A 24322-nucleotide genomic window follows, 5' to 3' on the forward strand; every position below is an offset into this window, starting at 1 on the left:
AGACCCCTGGCAATAGAGAAAATTGATAGAAAATGACGTCACCTCCAAAAAGGAGGACAGTGCGTTAGATGGGTGGAGGTGAGATTCTTTCGATGCTGTGAAGCGCCCTGACCCTTGCTCCACAGTCTGCCCCCTGTTAGAGCTTTTATCTCAGGGATCCCAGCTCCTTTGTGATGTGATGAACTGGGACACGTAGCTTCATCACGCTCACTGTCCTGGGAACGGGGCCTTGTCCTCTCTCCTGTACTCAGGGTTCTTTCCCTTGCTTCAGGAAAGATCTGTCCAGCTTAAAAGCGGAGCACTGATTACAAGGAAAAAAAGTGGAAATTTGCCATCAAGTGGCTGTCTCATCATTGAATTCCAAACACTGGGTTTTTGAGGAATTTACTGCAACATGTTTTTTTGAGCGCCTGCACTGTGCCAGGCACTGTTGTAGACATGGGGTACACACTGGTGAACAAAACATGCAAAATAATGGCCTCTGGAAGGATGGATTTGGGACAGATGCTCTTCAAAGAATCAGAAATGGACTCTTGTTCGACTCAGGCTTCAGGTCATCGCCACTCCTCGTGTCGCGAATCTGCACCGCCTCTCATGGCCCGTGTCTTTGTCTTTGAATCTTCAGTCGGGGTCCCTGAAGGGGCTGCCCCGGCCTGCCTTGAACCCTGAGCTGACTCACCTTTCCGAGGCTGGCGTCCCAGGTAAATAAAACATTTTAGTAGGATAGGTAATTCCAGATGGTCCTCTTTGAGAAGGCCATGTCTGTTTACATCCTCTAGGCTCCACCCCTCACCTTCATAAAAATCGTAACAATTACTAAGCGTGCTGACTGCCAGATGATAATGGCATTGTTGGTTACTTAGACTCTGGAACGCTCCATTTCCATCTTCATGTATTTTAGGGGAACTGCTTTTCTACCTTTGAAGCCTCATCATTTTCCCCTCGGTCCAGGTGCCACATTCTCAGCTGTGGCACAGGGTGACGAGTGAGGATCCTAAGGTCTAAGGGCTTGGGTCTACATGGGTCACTGCCTTGTCTGGCTCAGTGGGGTGGGTGTATTAGTCTTCTCGGGCTGTCGTAACAGAGCACAGACTGGCTGGCTTACGCAACAGACATTTCTCACAATTCTGGAGGCTAAAGTCTGAGATCAAGGTCCCCATGGTTGGTTCCTTCCGAGGTCTTTCCTCGACTTGTACATGCCACCTTCTCCCTGTGTCCTCATGTGGTATCTGGTCCAGGTTTCTTTTTCTTTTCTTAATTCATTTTTATTAAAAAAAAATTTTTTTTTAATTTTTTTTTCAACGTTTATTTATTTTTGGGACAGAGAGAGACAGAGCATGAATGGGGGAGGGGCAGAGAGAGAGGGAGACACAGAATCGGAAACAGGCTCCAGGCTCTGAGCCATCAGCCCAGAGCCCGACGCGGGGCTCGAACTCCCGGACCGCGAGATCGTGACCTGGCTGAAGTCGGACGCTTAACCGACTGCGCCACCCAGGCGCCCCTAAAAAAATTTTTTTTAATGTTCATTTATTTGGGGGGGAGGACAGAGCGTGAGAGGGGGAGGGGCAGAGAGAGCAGGAGACACAGATCCGAAGCAGGCTCCAGGCTCTGAGCTGTCAGCACAGAACCCGACGAGAATGGACTCCCGAGGTCGTGACCTGAGCTGAAGTCAGACGCTTAACCAACTGAGCCACCAAGGCGCCCAATATATATGTATATTTAATAGTTAATATTTATGCATATATTGTATGTATATTCAGCAAACGAGTTCCCTTTTACCTTGCGGGTCCCCAAGACCACCCTCAGGTATGCTAATTTGCTAAGAAGACTCAGAACTCAGAAAGCGTTTTATACTCAAGGTTACATTTATGATAGAAAGAATAGAGATTAAAACAGCCAAGGAAAAGCCACAGCGTGACTTGGGGGGCGGCTGTGTGTCCGTGCACCCCTGGAGAGGCTGGAGACTGAAGGCGGACATGCGTGTGTCCTGCCCAGCTGATTGAGCCCCCACACGGAGCAGACATCAAGGCTCGGGAGTCTTCTGTTGGCAGTTTCCCCTGCCTTCTGTCGCAGGTGCATGCTGAGGAAGTAACACTGCCCGTGGCTCCATTGTGGGAGGTCATCTGGAAGCTCCCTGTCTGGGACTTTGCTGTGCTCTGCCCTTTGCGCCACTTTTCTTGGCTCATGTTAACCTGTATCCTTTAACTATCATAAGCTCTAACAGCTTTCAGTGAGTTCTGAGTCCCGCTAGCAAATTATGGTCTTTCGGAATATTCTCCCCAGCTGCAGTAGCTCTGCTGCATTTTGGGTAATTTCTAGTTCACTAATTATCCCTTCAGTGCCTCTAATGATGCTTTCAACCTATGGGGGTGTTTCTTTTTTTCAGATATACTGTTCCTCAATTCTGCCTACCTGTCTCTTTATAGTTCCTGTTCCTTAGACATTTTAAAATACTCCTGGCGACATTTTAAAAAGATGTTTATTTATTTATTTATTCTGAGAGGGGGTGCAGAGAGAGAATCCCAAGCAGGCCCCACACTGTTGGTGCAGAGCCCGATGTGGGGGCTCGAACCCACAAACCGGGAGATCACGACCTGAGCTGAAACCAAGAGTCAGACGCTTAACTGACTGTGCCACCCAGGTGCCCTACCTTGCAACACTTCTTAAAAATTCCTTAGAACATTTTAAGCACACTTCATCTCTTGTCTCCACATGGTTCATTCAGATCCACCAAGTCTGGGAAGGCCCTTGATGAGTGTAATAATATGTTTTATTAATCGTGTTTTATTAATATTGATTAATCTTGTTTTATTAATCTTAATATCAAGATTAATGTTTGGCAAGTGTATAATGTTTGGCAAGTAAGTGCTCCCATGTATATGATTCTTGGTTGGCAAGAGAATGTCATATCTACTTATTACAGAAATTTCTGATTTGTCAAATAAATGGACTATTGAATGTATAAATGCAGAATATCCCAATAGTATTTTCCTTCTACAGACTGATTTAAAACAGTTTTTAATGTTTATTTATTTTTGAGAGAGAGATAGAGTGTGAGCGGGGAAGGGGCAGAGAGAGGGAGACATAGAATCCAAAGTGGCCTCCAGGCTCTGAGCTGTTAGCACAGAGCCTGATGTGGGGCTCGAACTCACAAACCGTGAAATCATGACCTGAGCCAAAGTCGGATGCTTAACCGACTGAGCCACCCAGGTGCCCCTACAAAGTGGTTTTTAAAAAACTGCTTGTGGAGCTCCTGAGTGGATCAGTTGGTTAAGCGTCTGACTTTGGCTCACGTCATAATCTCACAGTTCATGGGTTCAAGCCCTGCGTCTGGAGGGGCAGAGAGAGAGAGAGACACAGAATCGGAAGCAGGCTCCGGGTTCCGAGCTGTCAGCCTAGAGCCTGACATGGGGCTCGAACCCACGAACTATGAGATCATGACCTGAGCTGAAGTCATACGCTTACCCAACTGAGCCACCCAGGCACCCCAAGAAAAAATAAAATCTTAAAAAAATAACAAAAGGGAAACACTTCTTTTTTTTTTTTTTTAATTTTTTTTTTTCAACGTTTATTTATTTTTGGGACAGAGAGAGACAGAGCATGAATGGGGGAGGGGCAGAGAGAGAGGGAGACACAGAATCGGAAACAGGCTCCGGGCTCCGAGCCATCAGCCCAGAGCCCGACGCGGGGCTCGAACTCACGGACCGCGAGATCGTGACCTGGCTGAAGTCGGACATTTAACCGACTGCGCCACCCAGGCGCCCCTAAAAGGGAAACACTTCTATTAAACAGGACCATGTATGTTATTACAGGAGTTACTGACCCTGGAGGATGTGACCATGGACTTCATGTGGGAGGCGTGGCAGCTCCTGGCCCCCACCCAGAAGAACCTGCCGGGACGTGATGTTGGAGAACTACAAGAACCTGGTGTCAGTAGGTGAGGACAGCCCCCCTGTCATTCAGAGAGTCCCCATCAGTGGCCTTTCCTCTGTCAGCTGCTTAACACTTCAGAGTATCTGCAGCGCTTTCCAGTGGTAGATTCTCGGGTCCTTCTCTGGCTTCAGACAAGAGTGTCTAACGTGTCCGCTCCTGTGAGAGAACCCCTGCCGTGCAGATGTGAAAAGTGCCTCAGCCCCTCACGTGTAGCGTCCTCCCATCCCAACACACCCAGCCCATCTCCAAGTGTCCTGTCTCTCCCACGGGCAGGGCATCAAGCCAACAAACCAGACGCGCTCTCCAAGCTGGAACGAGGGGAAGAACCGTGGGCGATAGAAGAGGAAGTCCGCAGTGGAACCAGTCCAGGTGAGCAAGTGACAACAGGAAGGTGAATGGCCAAGGAGGTCACATTCTCACGAGCCAGGGAAGGTGCCAGGGCCGTGAGAGTGTCTGAGGATGTCTAAACAGCTGCCCCTCATATCCTTCCCTGATGAGAGCTTCTTTGTAGGAGGCGATAGGAAAATATGCCCCTTTTCATCTTCCGAGAGGCGACCCCTGTTTATTTTATGTACATCTTAATTTTTTTTTAAAGATTTTATTATTATTATTTTTAATGTTTTATTTTTTTTGAGAGAGAGAGACAGAGACAGAGTACAAGCAGGGGAGGGGCAGAGACAGAGGGAGAAGCAGGCTCCGGGCTCTGAGCTGTCAGCACAGAGCCTGACGTGGGGCTTGAACTTGTGAACTGTGAGATCATGACCTGAGCCGAAATGGGACACTCAACCGGCTGAGCCACCCAGGCGCCCCTAAGATTTTATTTTTAAGTAATCTCTACATCCAATGTGGGGCTCAAAATTATGACCCTGAGATCAAGAGTCACATGATGTACCGACTGAGCCAGCCGGGCATTCCCATCTTGATTTTTGTCATTGTTTGCTTAGTTCTCTTCTTCCTACAGTTCTCAAGTCTTCTTTGTCCATTGTTGCAGCGTCTCTAACTACTTCTTCCACACTTCCATTGCTATGAAATTCCACCTTCTAAGTGTTACTCCAGACATAGCTCTTTGAATTCAAAATAGTCTTCCAATTGGTTCATGTAACTGCCCCATTGCAAACTAGTGATTTCCCTTCTCAGCGTTCAGCCTCGCTTTGGATGCTGTGTCCACACTGTAATCTGATCTCTGTGTTTTCATGGCTTCTTAGCTTCTTGTTCTAGACTAAATGTTTGTGTCCTCTCGAGATTCAGGTGTTGAAATCCTAATCCCCAAGGTGATGGTGTTATGAGATGTGGCCTTTGAGAGGTGATTAGGTCATGACGGTCCTGCCCTTTCTGCCATATTAGGTTGTAACTAGAAGGTACTGCCCACGAGGAAGCAGGTCTCACCAGACACCCAATCTGCTGGTACCCTGATCTGGGACTTCCCAGCCTCCAAAAATATGAAATACATTTTTGTCGGTTTTTGTTCTAGCAACCTGAATGAACTAATGAGACACTTCTCTTTCCCCACTCGGAAGTTGTCCAAAGATTCTGTTTTCCATTTCTTGTTCTGTTCTCCTGTCCTTAAACTTTCCCTTTAATTTGTGAGTTAAGCTTTTATTTTCAACAGAGACTCCTAAGTTCACAGAAACTCCTGAATGAATTCAGACTTTTTAGTAAGGAACTAAAATCACTTTCTCTAGAAGAAAATTTCTTCCACCTTCCTCTTTTTTCCCCTTAAATTTAGTGTCTTCTAACAGTTTAGAAAAATGAGTACTATAGAAGGTTAAGAATGGGGGGCACCTGGGTGGCTTAGTTAAGCATCTGACTTCAGCTCAGGTCATGATCTCATGGTTTGTAGGTTTGAGCCCCACTTCCGGCTCTGTGCTGACAGGTGGGAGCCTGGAGCCTGCTTTGGATGCTGTATCTCCCTCTCCTCTGCCCCTCCCTTGCTTACACTCTGTTTCTCTCTCTCTCTCTTAAAAATAAATATAAAAGAAGAAAGAAAGAGCAATGGAAATTAAGAAAGAGGTGGTGAGGTTGGAAGATCTAAGAGAGGCTGGTTCTCCAAAAGCAGAACAAAAATGTCTTTCAGGAAAGTAAGAGCCATAAACGTTGTCGGGAGTTGCTGATTCAGCAAGAAAGACGTAAACTAAGGGACAGGGATATGATCTCAGTGTTGTCTTCCCATTCATATAAGTGTGTGTGTGTGTGTGTGTGTGTGTGTGTGTGTGTGTGTGTGTATTGCTGCACTTTGAATTCTGTGTTCACGAAATGGTCTCTGACTGCTTGTTTTCCTTCTATGAATTCTCTTAGTGCTTTGTGCCCACAGCACTGAAACTCAGCCTTGAAAACATCATATCTGTTTTTCAAACATTTCTTAAATCCAAGGCTTTTGTTGGAGACCGTGTGTATAATGCATGGATCCAGGCCTTTCTCTCTCAGCCTGGTTGATGAGATTTCGGGTACAAGTCTGGGGATGTTGATATCTAAAGTTCTTTAGAGGCTGTTGTTGTGGTGCTTTATTTGGTGACTCACAGCTAAAGTGCTGAATTTCAAAAGAAGCAAAGAAATACCACCTAGTAGCAGAGATGTTTGTGGTAAATATATGACATGGATCCATGAAAATCTGTATGCAATACAGGTTTTTTTTTTTAGTTAAAAAAAATTTTTTTTAACGTTTTTATTTATTTTTGAGACAGGGAGAGACAGAGCAAGAACAGGGGAGGGTCAGAGAGAGAGGGAGACACAGAATCTGAAACAGGCTCCAGGCTCTGAGCTGTCAGCACAGAGCCCGACGCGGGGCTCGAACTCACGGACCTCGAGATCGTGACCTGAGCCGAAGTCGGCTGCTTAACCGACTGAGCCACCCAGGCGCCCCAACAGGTTTTGAACACACAGTATTGTTGCTGGAATTCAAGGTTGAGGTTACATGTCAAAATGATTAGCAAAGGTGTGATACTGTGGAAATCTAGGGGAAATAGAACCTGCAGTGATATAGAGAGCCTGGGGAATAACGCCACGATATGTGGGCGCATACCTTGATTTTAAATAAAGAAGGTAATGAAGGGCAAAGAAGAGAGGCATAAATAGTAAGAAATCTGCAAGGCCATGGCCAAGACTGTCACAGAGCAGCCTGAAGCCTCGCAGAGGCCAGTGTCAGAGGGTATTTGTGGGGGCAGCACTGGAATGGAAACAGGTAAATGGGGTGATCGAGGCAATGTTAACTTTTTTATTTTTAAGTTTATTTATTTGAGAGAGAGAAAGCACGAGTTGGGGAGGGACAGAGGGGGGGCAGGAGAGAGAGAATCCCAAGCAGGCTCCACATCATCAGTGGAGAGCCCGATGCGGGACCCGAACCCACAAACTGTGAGATCACGACCTGAGCCCAAGTCGGACGCTTAACCGACCGAGCCCCCCAGGCACCCCAAGGCAATATTAACTTTTATTGCCAGGCTGACTGTTTAGACTTCATGTATTGGTAATTGAACTAGTTGAGGTAGCATGATGAATGGTAGGGGTTTTTTGTTGTTTTGTTTTTTCAGCTCTGGGTTGTCTTAATTTCTACCTGGTGGCAGCTGTGTAGCAATAATAAGGAAGGGCCTGAGGCTGTGGGAGAAACAGCGTACCAGTGGCCCGAGTCTTGGTTCAGAAGGAGGCAAGTGGTCCTAAAGGCTGCTTAACTGAGGCCAACATGGAGACAGAAATGCAGAATTATGGAAGAAGACGCAGTCCATTGCAAGATGAGGGATCAGTGCCTTGGGGGTGTCAAAATGGGAGGAAATCAGATGTGACATCTGTACAGGTACAGCTTGTAGAATGCGACGGAAGGTGATGGTCTTCTTCTTCCGTATGGAAGCACATCTGTCCCTGGAGAAGTCTGCGTGTCTACCAGTCTGGTGGAATTTCCTGGATGGTCATTCTCTCTCACCTTTGCCCCTTTCTTCAGGAACGTGCCCCAGCTAGACTAAAAGTTGGGAGTGTGGAGATAAGAGTCTGTCCCTAAATGTATGGCCAGGGTGATGGTGCTCTGCAGAACGAAGAAAGGGGTAAATTTTAGAAAGCGGACGACCACCCAAGAGTATCACAGAAATGTCAAACTCAAACACTGAGGGTCCAACATTCTGAATTGCCTGAGATGTTTGTTCATAACAAGCATCTGCTTCTGCCCTTGACCACCATAGTCTGTTTGCTTCCTTTGGTGGGACTCTTCCAAACCGGAAGTATGAATGTTTGAGCAACTAACATCTTGGTCCTTTGCCTCAACTTTGTTTCAGTCTTTGCGCTCTGAACACGACCTCACCTTATCCTTTATCCTTAAAAATTTACATATGGATATTTTCCACATCGCTGTGTCCACTCAGGCCAGTTCTCAACATTTGTCTATCCAACTGGGTACTGGCACCTTGCCGTCTAATAAAAATCAAAATGTTTATATGCTTCGGAAAGTCCACTTATTTCCCCCACATTCTGAACCTCAGTAACATCCACCCTCTTGAAGAAAGTTTCCACCTACCTCTTGACTCCAGCAAAATATTTAGGAGTGAACCTTAATTCTTCATGTCCTTTCTCCTTCCATTTTGAACTCAGTGGTAAGACTTGTCTTACTCCACAGTGTATCCTCATTTCCTCCACCTCTCTTCATCTCCTTTGCTTCTTCTAACCACTTCTCATAATTTGCAGCTGTCTCCCTTTTTTCTTTTTTTTTCAATATTGATTTTTGAGAGAGAGAGAGAGAGAGAGAGCACGAGCGGGGGAGGGACAGAGAGAGAGGGAGACACAGAATCCAAAGCAGGCTGTCAGCACAGAGCCTGACGCGGGGCTTGAACTCATGGACCGTGAGATCATGACCTGAGCTGAAGTCAGACGCTTAACTGACTGAGTCACCCAGGCGCCCCTGCCTCCCATTTTTCTTTGCTCAGTGTATTTTCCATACCTAGAATGTAAACTCAGAATAATACATTCACGTGTCCCCAACACCAGCGCTGTGGCCAGTACCTACCAGGCATTTTATTAGGATTTGTGGAATGACTGAATGCAGCCCTTGTAACCTTGGATGAAGTTTTTTTTCCACCTGTGTTTTCTCTTCTAACAGTGGTTTTCTTATTTTCTGCTCTCTCTGCCTGTTTTGCAAGATGCTATTTAGAAAGCAGCTGACTGTATAGTTATTCATTGTGAACTATCTAAACTTATTTGTATGCTTTTTGCTTTTGCCACTTGATTTTTGTGTGTTGTGTTTTTACCAGTGTTCAAGAAATAAGGGACATTAATAGAGACTCTTTTATACTGAGATCACGCAGTCAACACTAAAGATTGGCTAGTCCACACCTAGGCACTCATTGTTGTCTTCTTTCCTAGAAGCTGAAGTTGATGATCACCTACGGTGACACTTGCATGGCTGGAGATGCCTAAAGACAACTAAATGCGGAACAATGCTGTGAACATGATGCCTCTGAAAATATTGTCCATCTGGACCATCATTTTCCTTTAAGGCAAAATTAGGGAAAAACTCTGAAGTCAAATTTAAATTCAGTCAGTTAAAGCAGAGGCTATGAAATAAAGAACTCCATGGAGTGTAGTGGAGATGAGAAATCCTTTCTCCTTACAAAGTATGAGCAAATTCATACTAAAATTGCCTGAAATTGGAAAACCCATCAGCACTAAGGCTCCCGTTTGTTCAGCATCAGAGGGCTCACAAAATTGGGGAATGCACATATGCAGTGAATGTGGGGAATCCTTCATCAGGAAGCCTCAGCTCACTAAACGTGAGAGGATTCACCGGGGAGAGAAACCCTATGAATGCAGTACATATGGGAAGGCACATACCACAAAGTCCAGGTTCACTGGACACGAGAAAATTCACACAGGAGAGAAACCTATAGGTGAATATGGCAAAGCCTGTTATAGGAAGTCAGAGTCATTATACACGAGAGAAATGGAAGAGGAGAAAACCCCATTGAGGCACTGAATGTGGCAGAGCCTTGCTCATTAAATGACATCTCATTTTACTTCAGAAAACTCATACCTGAGAGAAACCCTATGTATGATTGTGGAAAGGGCTTCACCCAGAAGATTAGTTTCATTGTACGTGAGTGAACTCATACTGGTGAGAAACCCTGTATATGTAGTGAGTGTGGACAAGGCTTCATCCACAAGGTGGGCCTCTTACATCAGGGAATTCATGCAAACAAGGCTTCCTTTGTATGTAGGGACTGTAGAAAATCCTGTCCTCAGGGGCACCTGGGTGGCTCAGTCAGTTAAGTGTCCAACTTCGGCTCAGGGATGATCTCGTGGTTCGTGAGTTGGAGCCCCGTGTTGGGCTGTGTGCTGACAGCTCCGAGCCTGGAGCCTGTTTCAGATTCTGTGTCTCCCTCTCTCCCGGCCCCTCCCCACTCACCATCTATCTCTCACTCTCTCTCTCTCAAAAATTAAAAAAAAAAAAAAAAAAAAAAATCCTGTCCTCAGAAGTCAGGTCTCATTAAACATCAGAAACGCACACAGGAAAGAAACCTCATAAATGTAGTGAATGTGGGAAAACCATCAGGAAGCAACAGCTCATTATCCATTAAAGAACTCCTACAGGAGAGAGATCTGTGAATGCACTGGGTGTGGGAAAGCTTTTGCCTACAAGTCTTGCCTTATTAAACAAACAAACAAACAAACAAACAAAAACCCCCCACACAAAGGAGAAACACGTAGATTTATAAAATTGGAAAACCCTTCCACAGAGTCACAGCTTCTTAGAAGTGAAGTCCTGTTAGTTTGGTGACTGTGCAAATGCCTTCTGTCGCCACTCAGACATTATTAAATATCAGTGGGTAGGGGCGCCTGGGTGGCGCAGTCGGTTAAGCGTCCGACTTCAGCCAGGTCACGATCTCGCGGTCCGTGAGTTCGAGCCCCGCGTCGGGCTCTGGGCTGATGGCTCAGAGCCTGGAGCCTGTTTCCGATTCTGTGTCTCCCTCTCTCTCTGCCCCTCGCCCGTTCATGCTCTGTCTCTCTCTGTCCCAAAAATAAATAAACGTTGAAAAAAAAAAATTAAAAAAAAAATAAATAAAAAAAAATATCAGTGGGCTTCTAGCAAATAGGAACTTAGCCCCTTTGGAACAGCCTCTTGCTAGATTGCGCCCTCCAGTGTTGGCAGAAAATTTGCCCAGGGGAACAAAAATCTTACAAATGTAGTCAATGTGATTGTGCCTTCAGTGGTCAATGATTTCATACATTATGTCTCAAAAAAACCTATGGGAAGGAAATGCAGAGTAGAAAAACAGTGAACAAAAAATTCCAGGCCATTATGTAGTTAAGTGTATTTTGAGAGAAATATGAATGCAGAGACTGGGAAAGCCTGATAAATTTCATTCTCTATATTGATACAGAGACACAGTCTGATGTTAGTAACCCTGTCGTTTCTTTGCCTCTTTTGTTTCCTCCCCTATGTTCATTTGTTTCTTAAATTCCACGAGTGACATCATAAGGTATTTGTCTTTTTCTGAGGTATTTTGCATAACATAATACTCTCTAGCTTCCACATCAATTGCTCAGTTTCGTCAACTAATCTGGAATGCCTGGGATCATAAGTGAAACAAAACTGCTGTGAGTATAAAGAGATAAGGTGGTATCTGGATATTGCTAGGAATGAAAATCTTTATACTATAGAGTTGGTTGATAGGAAAAAACAGTCTTTGACTAGTGGAGTTTGGGGAACATATAAGATCTGTTCAGTTTCCCTAGGATAGTGTGGAGGACTAATTGAAAAGCGGTCAGTACTCCTTTCATAGATTTTCAGGACCTTATATTATGTAAAGTCACCTGAGAAACAGCCTTTCAATGAATTGCTGTTCATTCAGTGAATATTTGTGAAGTACCTGCTTTATACCCGGTAGTATTCTACCAGCTAAGGACACAGGTGAACAAAATGTCTTTGCCCTCCTGGAATGTTAAGTTAGCTGAATTATATGTAAGTGGTGTATCTTCACGCTCCATCTAACATACTCAGGGTATGTAAACTCCACATTAGGTGAAATGGGACATGAAATAATTGGATCACAGGTTTTGTGCTTAGAATGACGTGGAGTTAGAATGATCCTAAGTACATTTTTCCCCAAGGAGAGTATTTGAATGGGAGACAAACGGAGTCCTATTAATAATGTATAAATAATCTGTTAATGAATGGATAAAGAAGATGTGATACACACACAAATGGAATGTTAGCCACCAAAAAGAGTGGAATCTTGCATTTGCAATGATATGGATGGAGCTAGAGAGTATTACACTAAGTAAAATGAGTCAGAGAAAGACAAGTACCTTATGATGTCACTAGTGGAATTTAGGAAACAAATGAACATAGGGGAGGAAAAAAAAAGGCAAACCGAGAGGGAGGCTGGGGAGGGGTGGGTTAAACTGGTGATGGGGATTAAGGAGTGCGCTTGTGATGAGCACTGGGTCTTGTATTAAGTGATGAAGCACTAAATTCTACACTTGAAACTAGTATTACACTGTATGTTAATTAACTGGAATTTAAATTAAAACTTGGAAAGAGAAAAATAATGTATAAATAATCCAGGATACAACTACGTCTTTAGAAATGCCCATGTCTTTTCTCCCCATGTTGACTGTACATTCCTTGATAGTTTTGCACTGCTTCAGTACCACTAGCCACATGCGGCTATTTAAATGTAGGTTAATTAAAGTTAAATTAGACATGTATTTCCTTAATATCAAGAGTCCACATTCCAAGAATTCAATAGTTCTAGGTGACTAGTGACTACCATGTCGGACAATACAGGTGTATTACATGACAATTACATCATCACAGCCGTCTATTGATTGGTGCTGCTTTATAGGGTCATACATTCTTTGTGACATAGAAGAAATAAAAGAATTATATGTTGATTTGGAAGATGAAGGTGAATGGACTATAAAGAAAAAAGTTCTATCAGTGCAAAGAATGAGCGATTGTAAGGCAGTTCTAAAGAATGGAATTGTTCAAAAAAACACTGTGTGTACGTGTGTGTTAATAGGCTAAATGTTTGCCTAGAAAAGGGGGAGAGAAGAGGACTAGGATCCCCAGAGAAGCAGAATAAAAAACATGAGAACCTCAGGCAAGATGGAGGAAAGCTGGGATATGAAAGGAGGTAAGATTCCTCTTGAGTGTATTGGAGAAGAACCCTTAAATTGTTCACAGCCTTATCACCTTTGAAAGTTGCTATAATTTGAGTTCCCATTTCCTCTGTGACCTGCTTAACAGCACATGTGGTTTGCCTTTTCTATTCCTTTTTCCTCTTATGACTGGGGCTCTTGTCCTCTCTCCTCTTTCCAGTCTTTCTCTTGATCCAATAAAGATATCCTGCTTGAGTCCTGGTTAGAGAAGAAATGGATATTTGCCATGCAGTAGCTGTTTTACATTTCCATCACAAACCCTGGATTAAGGGGTAAATTGAATCCGACATATATATTTTTAAACATTTAAATGTTATTTTTTAAAACTTTTTTTTTAAATTTTTTTTTAATGTTTATTTATTTTTGAGAGAGACAGAGACAGAATGTGAGTGGGTTAGGGGTAGAGAGAGAGGAAGACACAGAATCTGAAGCAGGCTCCAGGCTCTGAGCTGTCAGCACAGAGCCCGACGCGGGGCTCAAACTCATGAGCTGTGAGATCATGACCTGAGCCGAAGTCGGACACTCAACTCACTGAGCCACCCAGGCGCCCCTAAAAACGTTATTTTTAAACATTATTTATTTTATTATTATTTTTTAAATGTTTATTTATTTTTGAAAGAGACAGAGAAAGAATGCGAGTGAGGGGCACAGAGAGAGGGAGACAGAATCTGAAGCAGGCTCCAGGCTCTGAGCTGTCAGCACAGAGCCCGACGTGGGGCTTGAACTCACAAACTGTGAGATCATGACCTGAGCCGAAGTCAGCCGCTCGACTGACTGAGCCACCCAGGCACCCCTATTTTTTGAAATTTTTATTTTAGTTTTTGAGAGAGCATGAGCAGGGAGGGGCAGAAAGAGAGGAAGACACAGAATCCAAAGCAGGCTACAGGTTACAAGCTGTCCGCACAGAGCCCAAAGTGGGGCACAAACAGGAATGCGAGATCATATCCCGAGCTGAAGTCAGATGCTCAACCAACTGAGCCACCCAGGCGCTCCAACCCAACATATATTTTTAAGCACCTAAACTTGGTTATCTCAATATCTGAGATTTTATTCTGTACTGCAGTCATTAGATAATGGAGAACAGGAAATTTTTCATGATTGATTTGTATTTTACAAACATCACCTTGCCTGCTGTATGAAAACGAGCTTAGCACAGACCAACGGTGCAAGCAGGGACAATTTTAGTATCAGGGGCGAGACTGGGCCAGCATAGGAATGATGGAGGAGTATGAAGATGGAACTGTCTTTTGCTTTGACCTGTGGTTACATGACTTTATCAGGTGCATTCTGAAAATTATAATAGCCTACGGGTTTTAACACAGCGGAGGCAAATAGGTGAACACAGCCTGTGTTCTTGAGGTGTCTGGTTCCTCGCGGTGAGGGAGACTTCTAAGCTCAGCAACTGGCATTGGCGGGAGTGTGGGTGGGGAGGCGGTACGGGGTGGAGAGAATATGAGCGAGAGCAGGCTGGAAACGGGTAGCAGGCCTGCAAAAGACTGGCAAACACGTCTTGGTGAAGATGCACAGGGCTGTGGTCAATCTGCTTTTTGTGCTCATTTTATTTCCTGCACGTGAACATTCACAGCATTTCCAGCTGCAATATCCAGATCACTGGAAACAACCCCAAGGCAATCATGCTGTGTGCAAGAAGCTAGAAAAAGGAGTACATACGCAACTAATTTCATGAAAATGTTGCAGACTAATCTTTATAATTTTTTTTAAGTTTATTTACTTACTTTGGCGGGGGCGGGGTGCAGAGAGAGAGGGAGCGACAGAATCCCAAGCAGGCTCCGCACTGTCAGCACAGAGCCCGATGCGGAGCTCCAACCCCCGAACCAGTGAGATCATGACCTGAGCCGAAACCAAGAGTCGGACGCTCAACCGACTGAGCCATCCAGGCGCCCCTTTATAATTTTTTTTTTTTTAAATTAACATGTATTTACTTTTGAGAGAGCACGAGTGGGGGACGGGCAGGGAAAGAGTGGGAAACAGAGCCCGATCGCCGGCTGGAACCCACAAACCGTGAGATCGTGACCTGAGCCAAAGTCCCACGCTTAACCGACAGAGCCACCCAGGCGCCCCTAATCTTGAGTGACAGAAGTGGCTGCCTGGGATGTGTAAGGGACATGGATGGGATGAGGCTGGCAAGAGGCTCACAACGACCGTGGCTTCAGATCTCTTGGCGACCGCCGCATGCCCCACCCCATCTCACTTTTCCAAACCGTGGTCTCGCCGAGCTCCCGGCCGCGCGGCTCCCTCCCAGCCGGCGGGCACCTGCCCCGGCCCTCTCCGTCCGCAGCGCGCCGCCCGCTTTCTTGGCAAGCCTGCTGGAGCTTTTACACGGCCGCTGAGCCTTTCCTCAATGAGAATGGAGACCGAGGTGCCCAGAGGTTATTTTAATTTCCCACCGAGCGGAGACCTCACGGCCGGAGGAGCCGCGCCCCTTAGATGGGGAAGGGCTCCGGCTTTGGTCAACTCGGCGCCGTTCCGCGCGTCCCCTACAACTAAGGGTCCTCTGTCCCTTCAAAGGTTACCGCCATATCACGTCTGCTTCGCGTGAGCGGGAGCCTCTGAACATCTCCCCATTTTCCTGTGAGGCCTGGAGGGGCGAGAAGGGGCGAGAAAGGGCGAGGGTTTCCGCGGCGTTCTTTCACCGCCGCCTCACGGCGCAAACACACCTCTGCCCAGGTTTCCGTACGGCGGGTATTCAAATATGGCGGCCCCCGGGGCGCCGAGGCGACGGCCGCGCGGGCTTATGACCTCATAAGGAGGAGCCGGAAACCCGTACTCCGTTCTCCATAGAAACGCGCCAGAAACGCCGCTGACCCTCGTCAGGTGTTCCCGGGAGAGGAGGCCGGGCGAGGGAACTAGAGCGAAGGAAGTTTAGGGAAGTAAGTTAGGCCCTGAAGAGGTCGCTGCAGGTTCAGGAGAGACTCAAGTCCTTGTGTGGGTCTATTTGTAGAAAAGGCGGGGAGAGGGGCGGCCTGTCGGCCTCTAGGTAAGTTGTTGCTCCCCTAAGTCGGTGAAGGTAGCGTAGGGCGGGTGTGTTTTTGGAGGTGAGCACGGAGGAGTCTGTATTGAATGTCTGTAATGGAGATGTCTTTGGGGTCAATCCTGGGGGGGCTGTGCTGGTCAGTGATTAAAGATCTCAACAGATCAACTACCGAGAGTCCTGAGGTCAGGGTTTAGGGTCTTCGCAGGTCACTCAGCCGGTAGGTGATTGACAGCTGGTGGGGTGGTGTTTGTCACAGAAGGCGGCGTTTGGCTGTGGTTCTGCAATAATTTGGAGCTCAGTGATTGAGGAACCATTAAGGGAGGTCAGTGTAGATACGTAGCTGATCCAGTTTTGGTATTGATTTGGTGGGGTCGTGGCCTGTCTTTTGTGCAGGATCGTGTGACAGCAGGCTTGGAGGCTCAGGGGCCCCGGCTGGTTCGTGCGTTGGGCTCAGACCGGCTCCTGGAACAGACGTGTTGAATGTTAACGTTCCTTGAAAGCTTCAGGTCCAAGTCCCTCCTCCATATAATTTTCTAATCTCTTTTGGCTCTCCACATCATCCCGTCCCTTTGAATCTGCAGAAATGAAAGTTTTGGGAGAGAGACGCGATTCAGCAGATTTAAAATTAATTAGCCTTTTGTTTTTATTAGGCTTTTATTTAAGATTCTGTGTTTATCCTTCTGTAATTTTACTGTGTGTTGTCTTGGATATTTCCTTTCAGGTTATATATTATATAAAGTCTGCTATTTTCCCAGTATTTATTTAAAAAATTTTTAAATGTTTGGTTTTTTAGAGAGAGAGACAGAGTGTGAGAGTGTGAGAGGGGAGGGAGCAGAGAAAGAGGGAGACACAGAATCCGAAGCAGGCTCCAGGCTCCAAGCTGTTAGCACAGAGCCCAATGTGGGGCTCGAACCCATGAACTGAGAGATCATGACCTGAGATCACATCGGACACTTAACGGACTGAGCCACCCAGGCCCTGCTCAGTATTTATACTTTTGAGTTGTCTTTTAATTTTTAATTTGTGGAGGTGTTTTTAAAACTTTGATTCTATAGCTCATATTTTCCCTCTCTCTCTCTTTTTTTGGTGTGCTCATTGTTCTGCATATTGAAGTGTATGTACATAGGGTAAATAAAGAGATAGGAGAGCAACATAGTTTAAAGGAAAAAGTCACTGTTCCTCGCTGTCCATATGGCCTCATTTCTAAAATTGATCTGAAAATTACTTGCCACTGAGGCAGAGTTCTGTTCCGATTCTCCTTTGCCACTTCCCATTACCTGCTACTTCAGGGTCTTATGCCTAAGTCATGATTCCTGGGGAACCAAATGGACACAAATACTGGGGACCATGTGTCAAGGTGAGTACACAGCAAGAGAGGATGTAACACTGAAAGTAATTTTGCTCTTCGGCCTACAGGTCCTGACAAGAGACAAGAAATGAATGAAGAAAGAGGAGGTTCCACGACCTAGACAGTGTCATTTCTGGAGCACTTTTGACTGGCTACTAGATTTCTAACTAGAAATTTGGGGCATATCCGGAAGAGACAAAGACAGAATATCCCAGTTGTTGGCCATTTCTCAAAACAGAAGAAAATGATCAATGCCCAGGTGATTTTTGTCTTTTTTTAAATTCTCTTCTTTATTCCCTGGTGAATTTATAGAGGCTTGTGAAAATATAGAGCCTGAGTGGCTCAGCTGGTTAAGCGTCTGACTCTTGATTTCGGCTCAGGTCACAATCTCACAGTTGGTGAGTTCAAGCCCTGCATCGGGCTCTGCATTGCAGTGCAGAGCCTGTGTGGGATTCTCCTTTTCTCCCTCTCTCTCTGCTTCTCCCCTGCTCACGTTCTTTGTATCTCAAAATAAATAACTTTATTTTTTTAAAAAAATCCGTTCAGTATCTAGAGAGAAATAAACTTTGACTCTACCTCCAACATCATGGCAAAGTAGAATCAAGAATATAGTGTTAATGTGATTCCTGGTAAATGACCAGCATTGGAACATAATATGTAACTAAAGGATCCTCTGGGTTACATCAGCTGACACGCTGCATCTAATATGTGTGACAATGACAAGAGAATCATGCTAAGTTACATGATATGCAGTGACTGAGAGGAGAAAGCAGAAAGGGTTCCTCAGGGGATGTCAATATTTCATGGCACTGAGGACTCAGGAAAAATTTTATATTCTTCTTAGAGGTGATGGGGTAGACAGTGTTTTCAGCAGTCACCTTTTTTTTTTTTTTTAAGTTTATCTATTTTGAGAGAGAGAGAGAGACTACGAGCGTGGGAGGGGCAGAGAGAGAATCTCAAACAGGCTGTGTGCCATCAGTGCAGTGTATGGGGCTCGAACTCACCAACTGTGAGTTTACGACCTGAGCAGAGATCATGAGTCGGACACTTAGCCAGCTGAGCCACCGAGGCGCCCTAGAACACTAACCTTCTAATGAAGGCAGCAGCTGACTCCCTCCTGCTGTTTATTATAGAGTTCCACAGAGACTCCTGGGGCATAAACCAAGCAAATTCAGTGAACACGGCTTTTTCAGGGGACCAAAGTAAGGCTCCAGGAACAGGTGCCTGTACTGGCATTCAAGTACAGATTTGGCATTAGATAGTTGCACAAAATTTTGTCTAGTAAGGGCTTGAATTACTGGGTTCTAGGATGTTTGCTTTACAACTTTATGTTATCTCAGAAAATGAAGAATCCTTTCCTGTTTAAAAAAAAAATTTTTTTAACCTTTATTTTTGAGACAGAGAGAGACAGAGCATGAACGGGGGAGGGTCAGAGAGAGGGAGACACAGAATCTGAAACAGGCTCCAGGCTCTGAGCTGTCAGCATGGAGCCTGACGCAGGGCTCGAACTCACGGACCGCGAGATCATGACCTGAGCTGAAGTCGGACGCTTAACCAACTGAGCCACCCAGGCGCCCCCCTTTCCCGTTTTTAGATCCAGTTTTTACCTACTCTTCTTTTTAGTGCTTTTGTTTCCTGTAACTATACAAATTGCTCACGAGTACCTTTTAAAGAAAAAAAAAATCGGGGCACCTGGGTGGCTCATTCGGTTAAGCATCTGATTCTTGATCTCGGCTCAGGTCGTGATCTCACAGTTTGTGAGTTCAAGCCCCATGTCAGGCTCCGCACTGATGGCATGGAGCCTGCTTGGGATTCTCTCTCTCCCTCTCTCTGCCCCTCCCCTGTTCATGCTGTCTCTCAAAGTAAATAAATAAAACTTAAAAGCAAAAAAGTACATTCTCTCTTCATGTCCTCTTTCCTCATTCCTTCATACCACTTTAACAGATGTGTGGTGTGCTCCTGCTGTCCCTGGACCTGTGTGTGCATCTGTGTACATGGCCCACTTACAAATGTAAATGGATTTATGTACATCTGTGTATGTAAACACACCTGTCATGACATCTTGTGTGTCGGTGGAACTATACTCCAAAGAGCATAATCTGTTCTTAATCCAGGCATCTAAAGAAATAATGACTGCAATGGATTGATGAATATTAACTATACAAAATTCCATTGGTCTGTAGTCATACTTAATGAGTAAAACTGTGTAAAGCATTTAGCGGGTACCTTCTTTTTTTTTTTTTTTTTTTTTTAATTTTTTTTTAACGTTTATTTATTTATTTATTTATTTATTTTTAGACATTCTTTTTTTTTTTTTAATTTTTTTTTTTCAACGTTTATTTATTTTTGGGACAGAGAGAGACGGAGCATGAACAGGGGAGGGGCAGAGAGAGAGGGAGACACAGAATCGGAAACAGGCTCCAGGCTCTGAGCCATCAGCCCAGAGCCCGACGCGGGGCTCGAACTCAGGGACCGCGAGATCGTGACCTGGCTGAAGTCGGACGCTTAACCGACTGCGCCACCCAGGCGCCCCTAACGTTTATTTATTTTTGAGACAGAGGGAGACAGAGCATGAACGGGGGAGGGGCAGAGAGAGAGGGAGACACAGAATCTGAAACAGGCTCCAGGCTCTGAGCTGTCAGCACAGAGCCCGACGTGGGGCTCGAACTCACGGACCGTGAGATCATGACCTGAGCCGAAGTCGGCCGCTTAACCGACTGAGCCACCCAGGCGCCCCTAGCGGGTACCTTCTAAGTGATATGTGAATCATCTATGCCTAAAATCTTCACCAATGCTTAATAATAGCACATTATCAAATTGCATAATTGCAATCTGGGGCTTGAACCCACAAACCGTGAGATCAGGCCGAAGTCAGCCGCTTAACTGACTAGTGAGCCACCCAGGCGCCCCCTAATATCCTTGTAGTTCCTTAAGTGAAAAGAGCACTAGAGGCATCTTTCGGTCCAATATTTGGTCTTCGATCTCATCTGTGACAGAGTTCCTAAATCCCTTGGAATGTCCTGGGTGATAGGAGCAGCTCTTGTTCTTAATAAACTTTTTATTTAAATTTTTTAATGTTTATTTATTTTTGAGACCGAGAGAGACAGAGCATGAGCAGGGAAGGGGCAGAGAGAGAGGGAGACACAGAATCTGAAACAGGCTCCAGGCTCTGAGCGGTCAGCACAGAGCCCGATGCGGGGCTCGAACTCACAAACTGTGAGATCGTGACCTGAGCCGAAGTCAGACGCTTAACCGACTGAGCCACCTGGGCGCCCCAGAGCAGCTCTTGTTCTAATGGTGTGACTCTGGGTGGGCTCCTGCATGGGGGCTGGTCTGCAGAAAGGCCAAGCCATGATCAGAAGTGTGGAATTTTCAGCTGTATCCCCATTACCCAGAGAGGAGAGAGGGGCTGGAAATGGAGTTCATGACCCCCCATGCCTGTGATGGAGCCTCCATAAAATCCCAAAAGTGTGTGGTTTGGAGAGCTCCAAGCTTAGTGGACGTGGGTGCTGAGGGGGTGACGTGCCCCTCCCCTCGGACCTTGCCCTGTTCGTCTCTTTCATCTGGATGAAATCTGTATCCTTTATCATATATAATAAACTAGTACGCGGTTAAGTAAACTGAGTTCTCTGAGCCGCTTAAGCAAATTAATCAAACCCAAGGAGGGGGGTCACTGGAACCTCCACTCTGTAGTTTGTTAGAGCACGGGTGGCAACACGGACTTGGATTGGTGTCTGAAGCGGGGGCAGGGGCAGTCTTGTGGGACTGACCCCTTAACCTGTGAAATGTGACGCCGTCTCCAGGTAGGTAGTGTCAGAATTGAGTTCAATTGTAGGCCATCCAGCTGGTGTCAGAGAAGGGCTTAAAAAACACACAAAAACACCACCTATACTTCAGAACTGGTCTCAGTGTCATAGTTACTATTAGCAGGGCAGCTTCCTTTATATTCCTCATGAACCAGTAAAAGCGAACCTTTCATATTAAACAGGGCTTTGTTATTACAGAAATCACTGACACTGGAGGACGTGGCCGTGGACTTCTCCCGGGAGGAGTGGCGGCTCCTGGCCCCCGCCCAGAAGGACCTGTATCGAGATGTGATGCTGGAGAACTACAGGAACCTGGTGTCAGTGGGTGAGGACAGTTTCCCTGTGTCCCTCAGAAGGTGCCCGGTCGGTGGCCTTTCCTTTTTCAGCTGCTTACATTTCAGGGTCCCTGCACTGTTCTGAATGGCTGATTCCCAGGACCACCTCTGGCACATGCTAAAAGGGTCTAACGTATTATGAGCTGTTTTTATTAGCAACACAAATGATGCCAAGCGCGTGGGGGTTTTCCGCACCGACAACCAGGCCTCCAGCTCTTCAGGTAGCAGCTAGGTGTCCTGCAATCCATTTCAGTTCTGACACTACCCAGAGTTGGCATCAGACTCCACAGGTTTAAGGGTTTAGTACCGCAGGACCGCCCTCACTTTGGAGGCCAGTTGCAAGTATTGGGTACCCACTGTACCCACGCTTCAGTCCAGCTATAAATTAGGCATTCCTGCAACCCCGCTTCTGGTTTGCTAATTTGCCAGAACAGGTCGCAGAGCTGAGGAAAGCACTTTACTTAGGATTACCATTTTATGGGGGCACCTGGGTGGCTCAGTCGGTCAGGTGTCTGACTCTTGGTTTCGGCTCAGGTCATGGTCTCGCGGTTCGTGAGGTTGAGCCCTACATTGGGCTCTGTGCTGACAGCGCAGAGCCTGCTTGGGATTTTCTCTCTCTGCCCCTCCCCTGCTTGTGCTCTCTCTCTCAAAATAAATAAATGAACATTAAAAAAGAAGATTACCATTTTATTATAAAGGATAAAACTCAGGAGCAGCCCAAAGGAAGAAAGGTAGAAGGGAAAGTATGGGGGGAGGGGTGTGGACCTTCTATGACCTGTCCAGGTAAGCCACCCTCCTAGCACCCCAGTGTGTTCATCAGCCTGGAAGCTCTCCCAGCCTGGTTTTTTGGGACTTTTTGTGGAGATTTCATTATGTAGACATAACCACTGAGATCATTAGCCACTGGTGATTAACTCAGTCTCCAGTGGCCGGGGGAGGGGGTTGGAGCTGAAGGTCCCAACCTCCTAATCACTCGTGGGTGTTTCTGGCAGCCAGCCCCCAGGCTAAAGCTAGATCGGTGCCCCTGTGACCAGTCATTAGTTCACAAAAGACACCCTTCACTCTGGAGACTCCAAGGGCCTTAGAAGTTCCTGTGTCAGGAACTGGGACTTAGAACAAATCCTGGAACAGATGTTCCTATAACAGCTGCCACTCAGGAAATTACAAGGGCCTTACGAGCTCTGTGCCGGGAGCCTGTACAAAGACTAAATATATATTATAATATCACAGCATCACGAGTGCCCTCTCCCGAGAGAAGAACCCCTGCCGTGTAGATGCGAAAACTGTCAGCCCCTCACGTGTAGCGTCCTCCCATCCCGACACACCCCAGCCCATCTCCAAGTGTCCTGTCTCTCCCACGGGCAGGGCATCAAGCCAGCAAACCAGACGTGCTCGCCAAGCTGGAACGAGGGGAAGAACCGTGGGCGATAGAAGAGGAAGTCCGCAGTGGAACCAGTCCAGGTGAGTGGGAGCCAGCTAGCTGGGTCACTGAGGAAGTCCTCCTCCAGCCGGGGAGAGGAGGCGGGCCGGGTGCTTGAGGACTCCATGCATCTCCCCGCCATGGGAGAGCTTTTCCTCCAGGTCTTTAGAAGGAAGTAGAACTCTTTTTTTCCTCTTCTGATATCTGATCCTTGCTTTTTTTCATTTTTACACCTTAATTTGTGTTGCTTTTGCTTAGGGTTCTTCCATGGATTCTGTAGCTGACCCCCTTCTTTGTGCCCCATCAGAGTGGGTGTCCCTGTTCCTCCCACCCTGGCTGTGAAATTACCCTCCCAGGGGCTGAGTCCAAAGAGAAATGTGTGACTTCACACTGTTTCCGACGGTTGCACGTTCCGGCCCCTCTGGAAATGCTGATTTCCCTCCCAACAGCCAACCCCACCCTGTATGTTGTGTCTCCACAGTAACCTGGTCTCTTCCCTGGTCCGCTTCCTAGCTCTTCCCCGACCTCGAAGGTCTTCAGATCCTTTCCATTTTCTCTGCTGTATTCCTAATACTTGAGATTTCTCTTCTGGGTTATGGATTAAGCTCTTTCTGATGTCTGGATGAGACTCCAAATCGATACCTCCCTACTTGTTGTCTAGTGTGAATTCAGTTCTAGGTATTTTACCTGCCTAAGATTTCCGAGTCCCTGCATGAGGAATAGGAATGCTCTGCCCTCCACACAAAAAATCCCTCTTGATCCCATTTTAACATTATTCTGTCTTAGTACTGCACACCTTACCCTGCCCACGCTGTTAACTGTGGCATTCTTGTCTTAAAGATCTCTGCTGTTTCTGTTGACTGTGTCACTAGAAAAGTTTCTGTTGACTGTTTCACTGGAAAAGATGGTTTTACATCATCAGGTCTAGCCTAAATCAGCTGTGTTTGCTTCTGTGGCTTCCTTCCTGTGGTTGATATTTGTAATTTTCCTTTGGTTCATCGTAGGTCTTCCCGTTGTACTAATTTCTCTAAATCATTTGTTTTTCATATTCTTTTTTTGTAAGCAGTTTTAAGATAATTCACATAGCCTACAATTTGCCAACTTAACGCATACAGTTGAGTGCTTTGTATCACATTAACACAGTTATGTAACCATCCCTGATTCTGAAAGATTTTAATCACTTTAAAAAGAAACATTTCTGGGGCACCTGGGTGGCTCATTCGGTTAAGTGTCTGACTCTTGATTTTGGCTCAGGTCATAATCTCACGGTTCATTAAGTTCAAGCCCCAAATGGAGCCTGCTTGGGATTCTATCTCCCTCTGTCTGTCTGCCCCTCTACCACTTGCTCTC

The 24322-nt window shown here is 46.0% G+C and overlaps 2 protein-coding genes and 1 long non-coding RNA gene across 4 annotated transcripts in view; all 3 read left to right on the forward strand.

Moving 5' to 3' along the window:
- LOC115503221 (zinc finger protein 615) overlaps positions 1–24322 on the forward strand; it is a 92402-nt gene that overhangs the window by 20815 nt on the left and 47265 nt on the right. The window lies entirely within an intron of this gene.
- Positions 21–9490, forward strand: LOC116737718. The gene is made up of 4 exons (XR_003965322.1): positions 21–701; positions 3813–3937; positions 4207–4302; positions 9271–9490. It is a non-coding gene; the product is annotated as an uncharacterized LOC116737718 (long non-coding RNA).
- LOC115503227 (zinc finger protein 432-like) overlaps positions 15863–24322 on the forward strand; it is a 34416-nt gene continuing 25956 nt past the window's right edge. Inside the window, 4 exon segments of the mRNA XM_030299315.2 lie at positions 15863–16066; positions 17480–17670; positions 21416–21542; positions 22918–23013. Of these exon segments, the coding sequence (XP_030155175.2) occupies positions 17656–17670; positions 21416–21542; positions 22918–23013 (238 nt within the window). The 5' untranslated portion in view covers positions 15863–16066; positions 17480–17655.

Source organism: Lynx canadensis, chromosome E2, assembly GCF_007474595.2.
Source record: "Lynx canadensis isolate LIC74 chromosome E2, mLynCan4.pri.v2, whole genome shotgun sequence".
NCBI lineage: Eukaryota > Metazoa > Chordata > Mammalia > Carnivora > Felidae > Lynx > Lynx canadensis.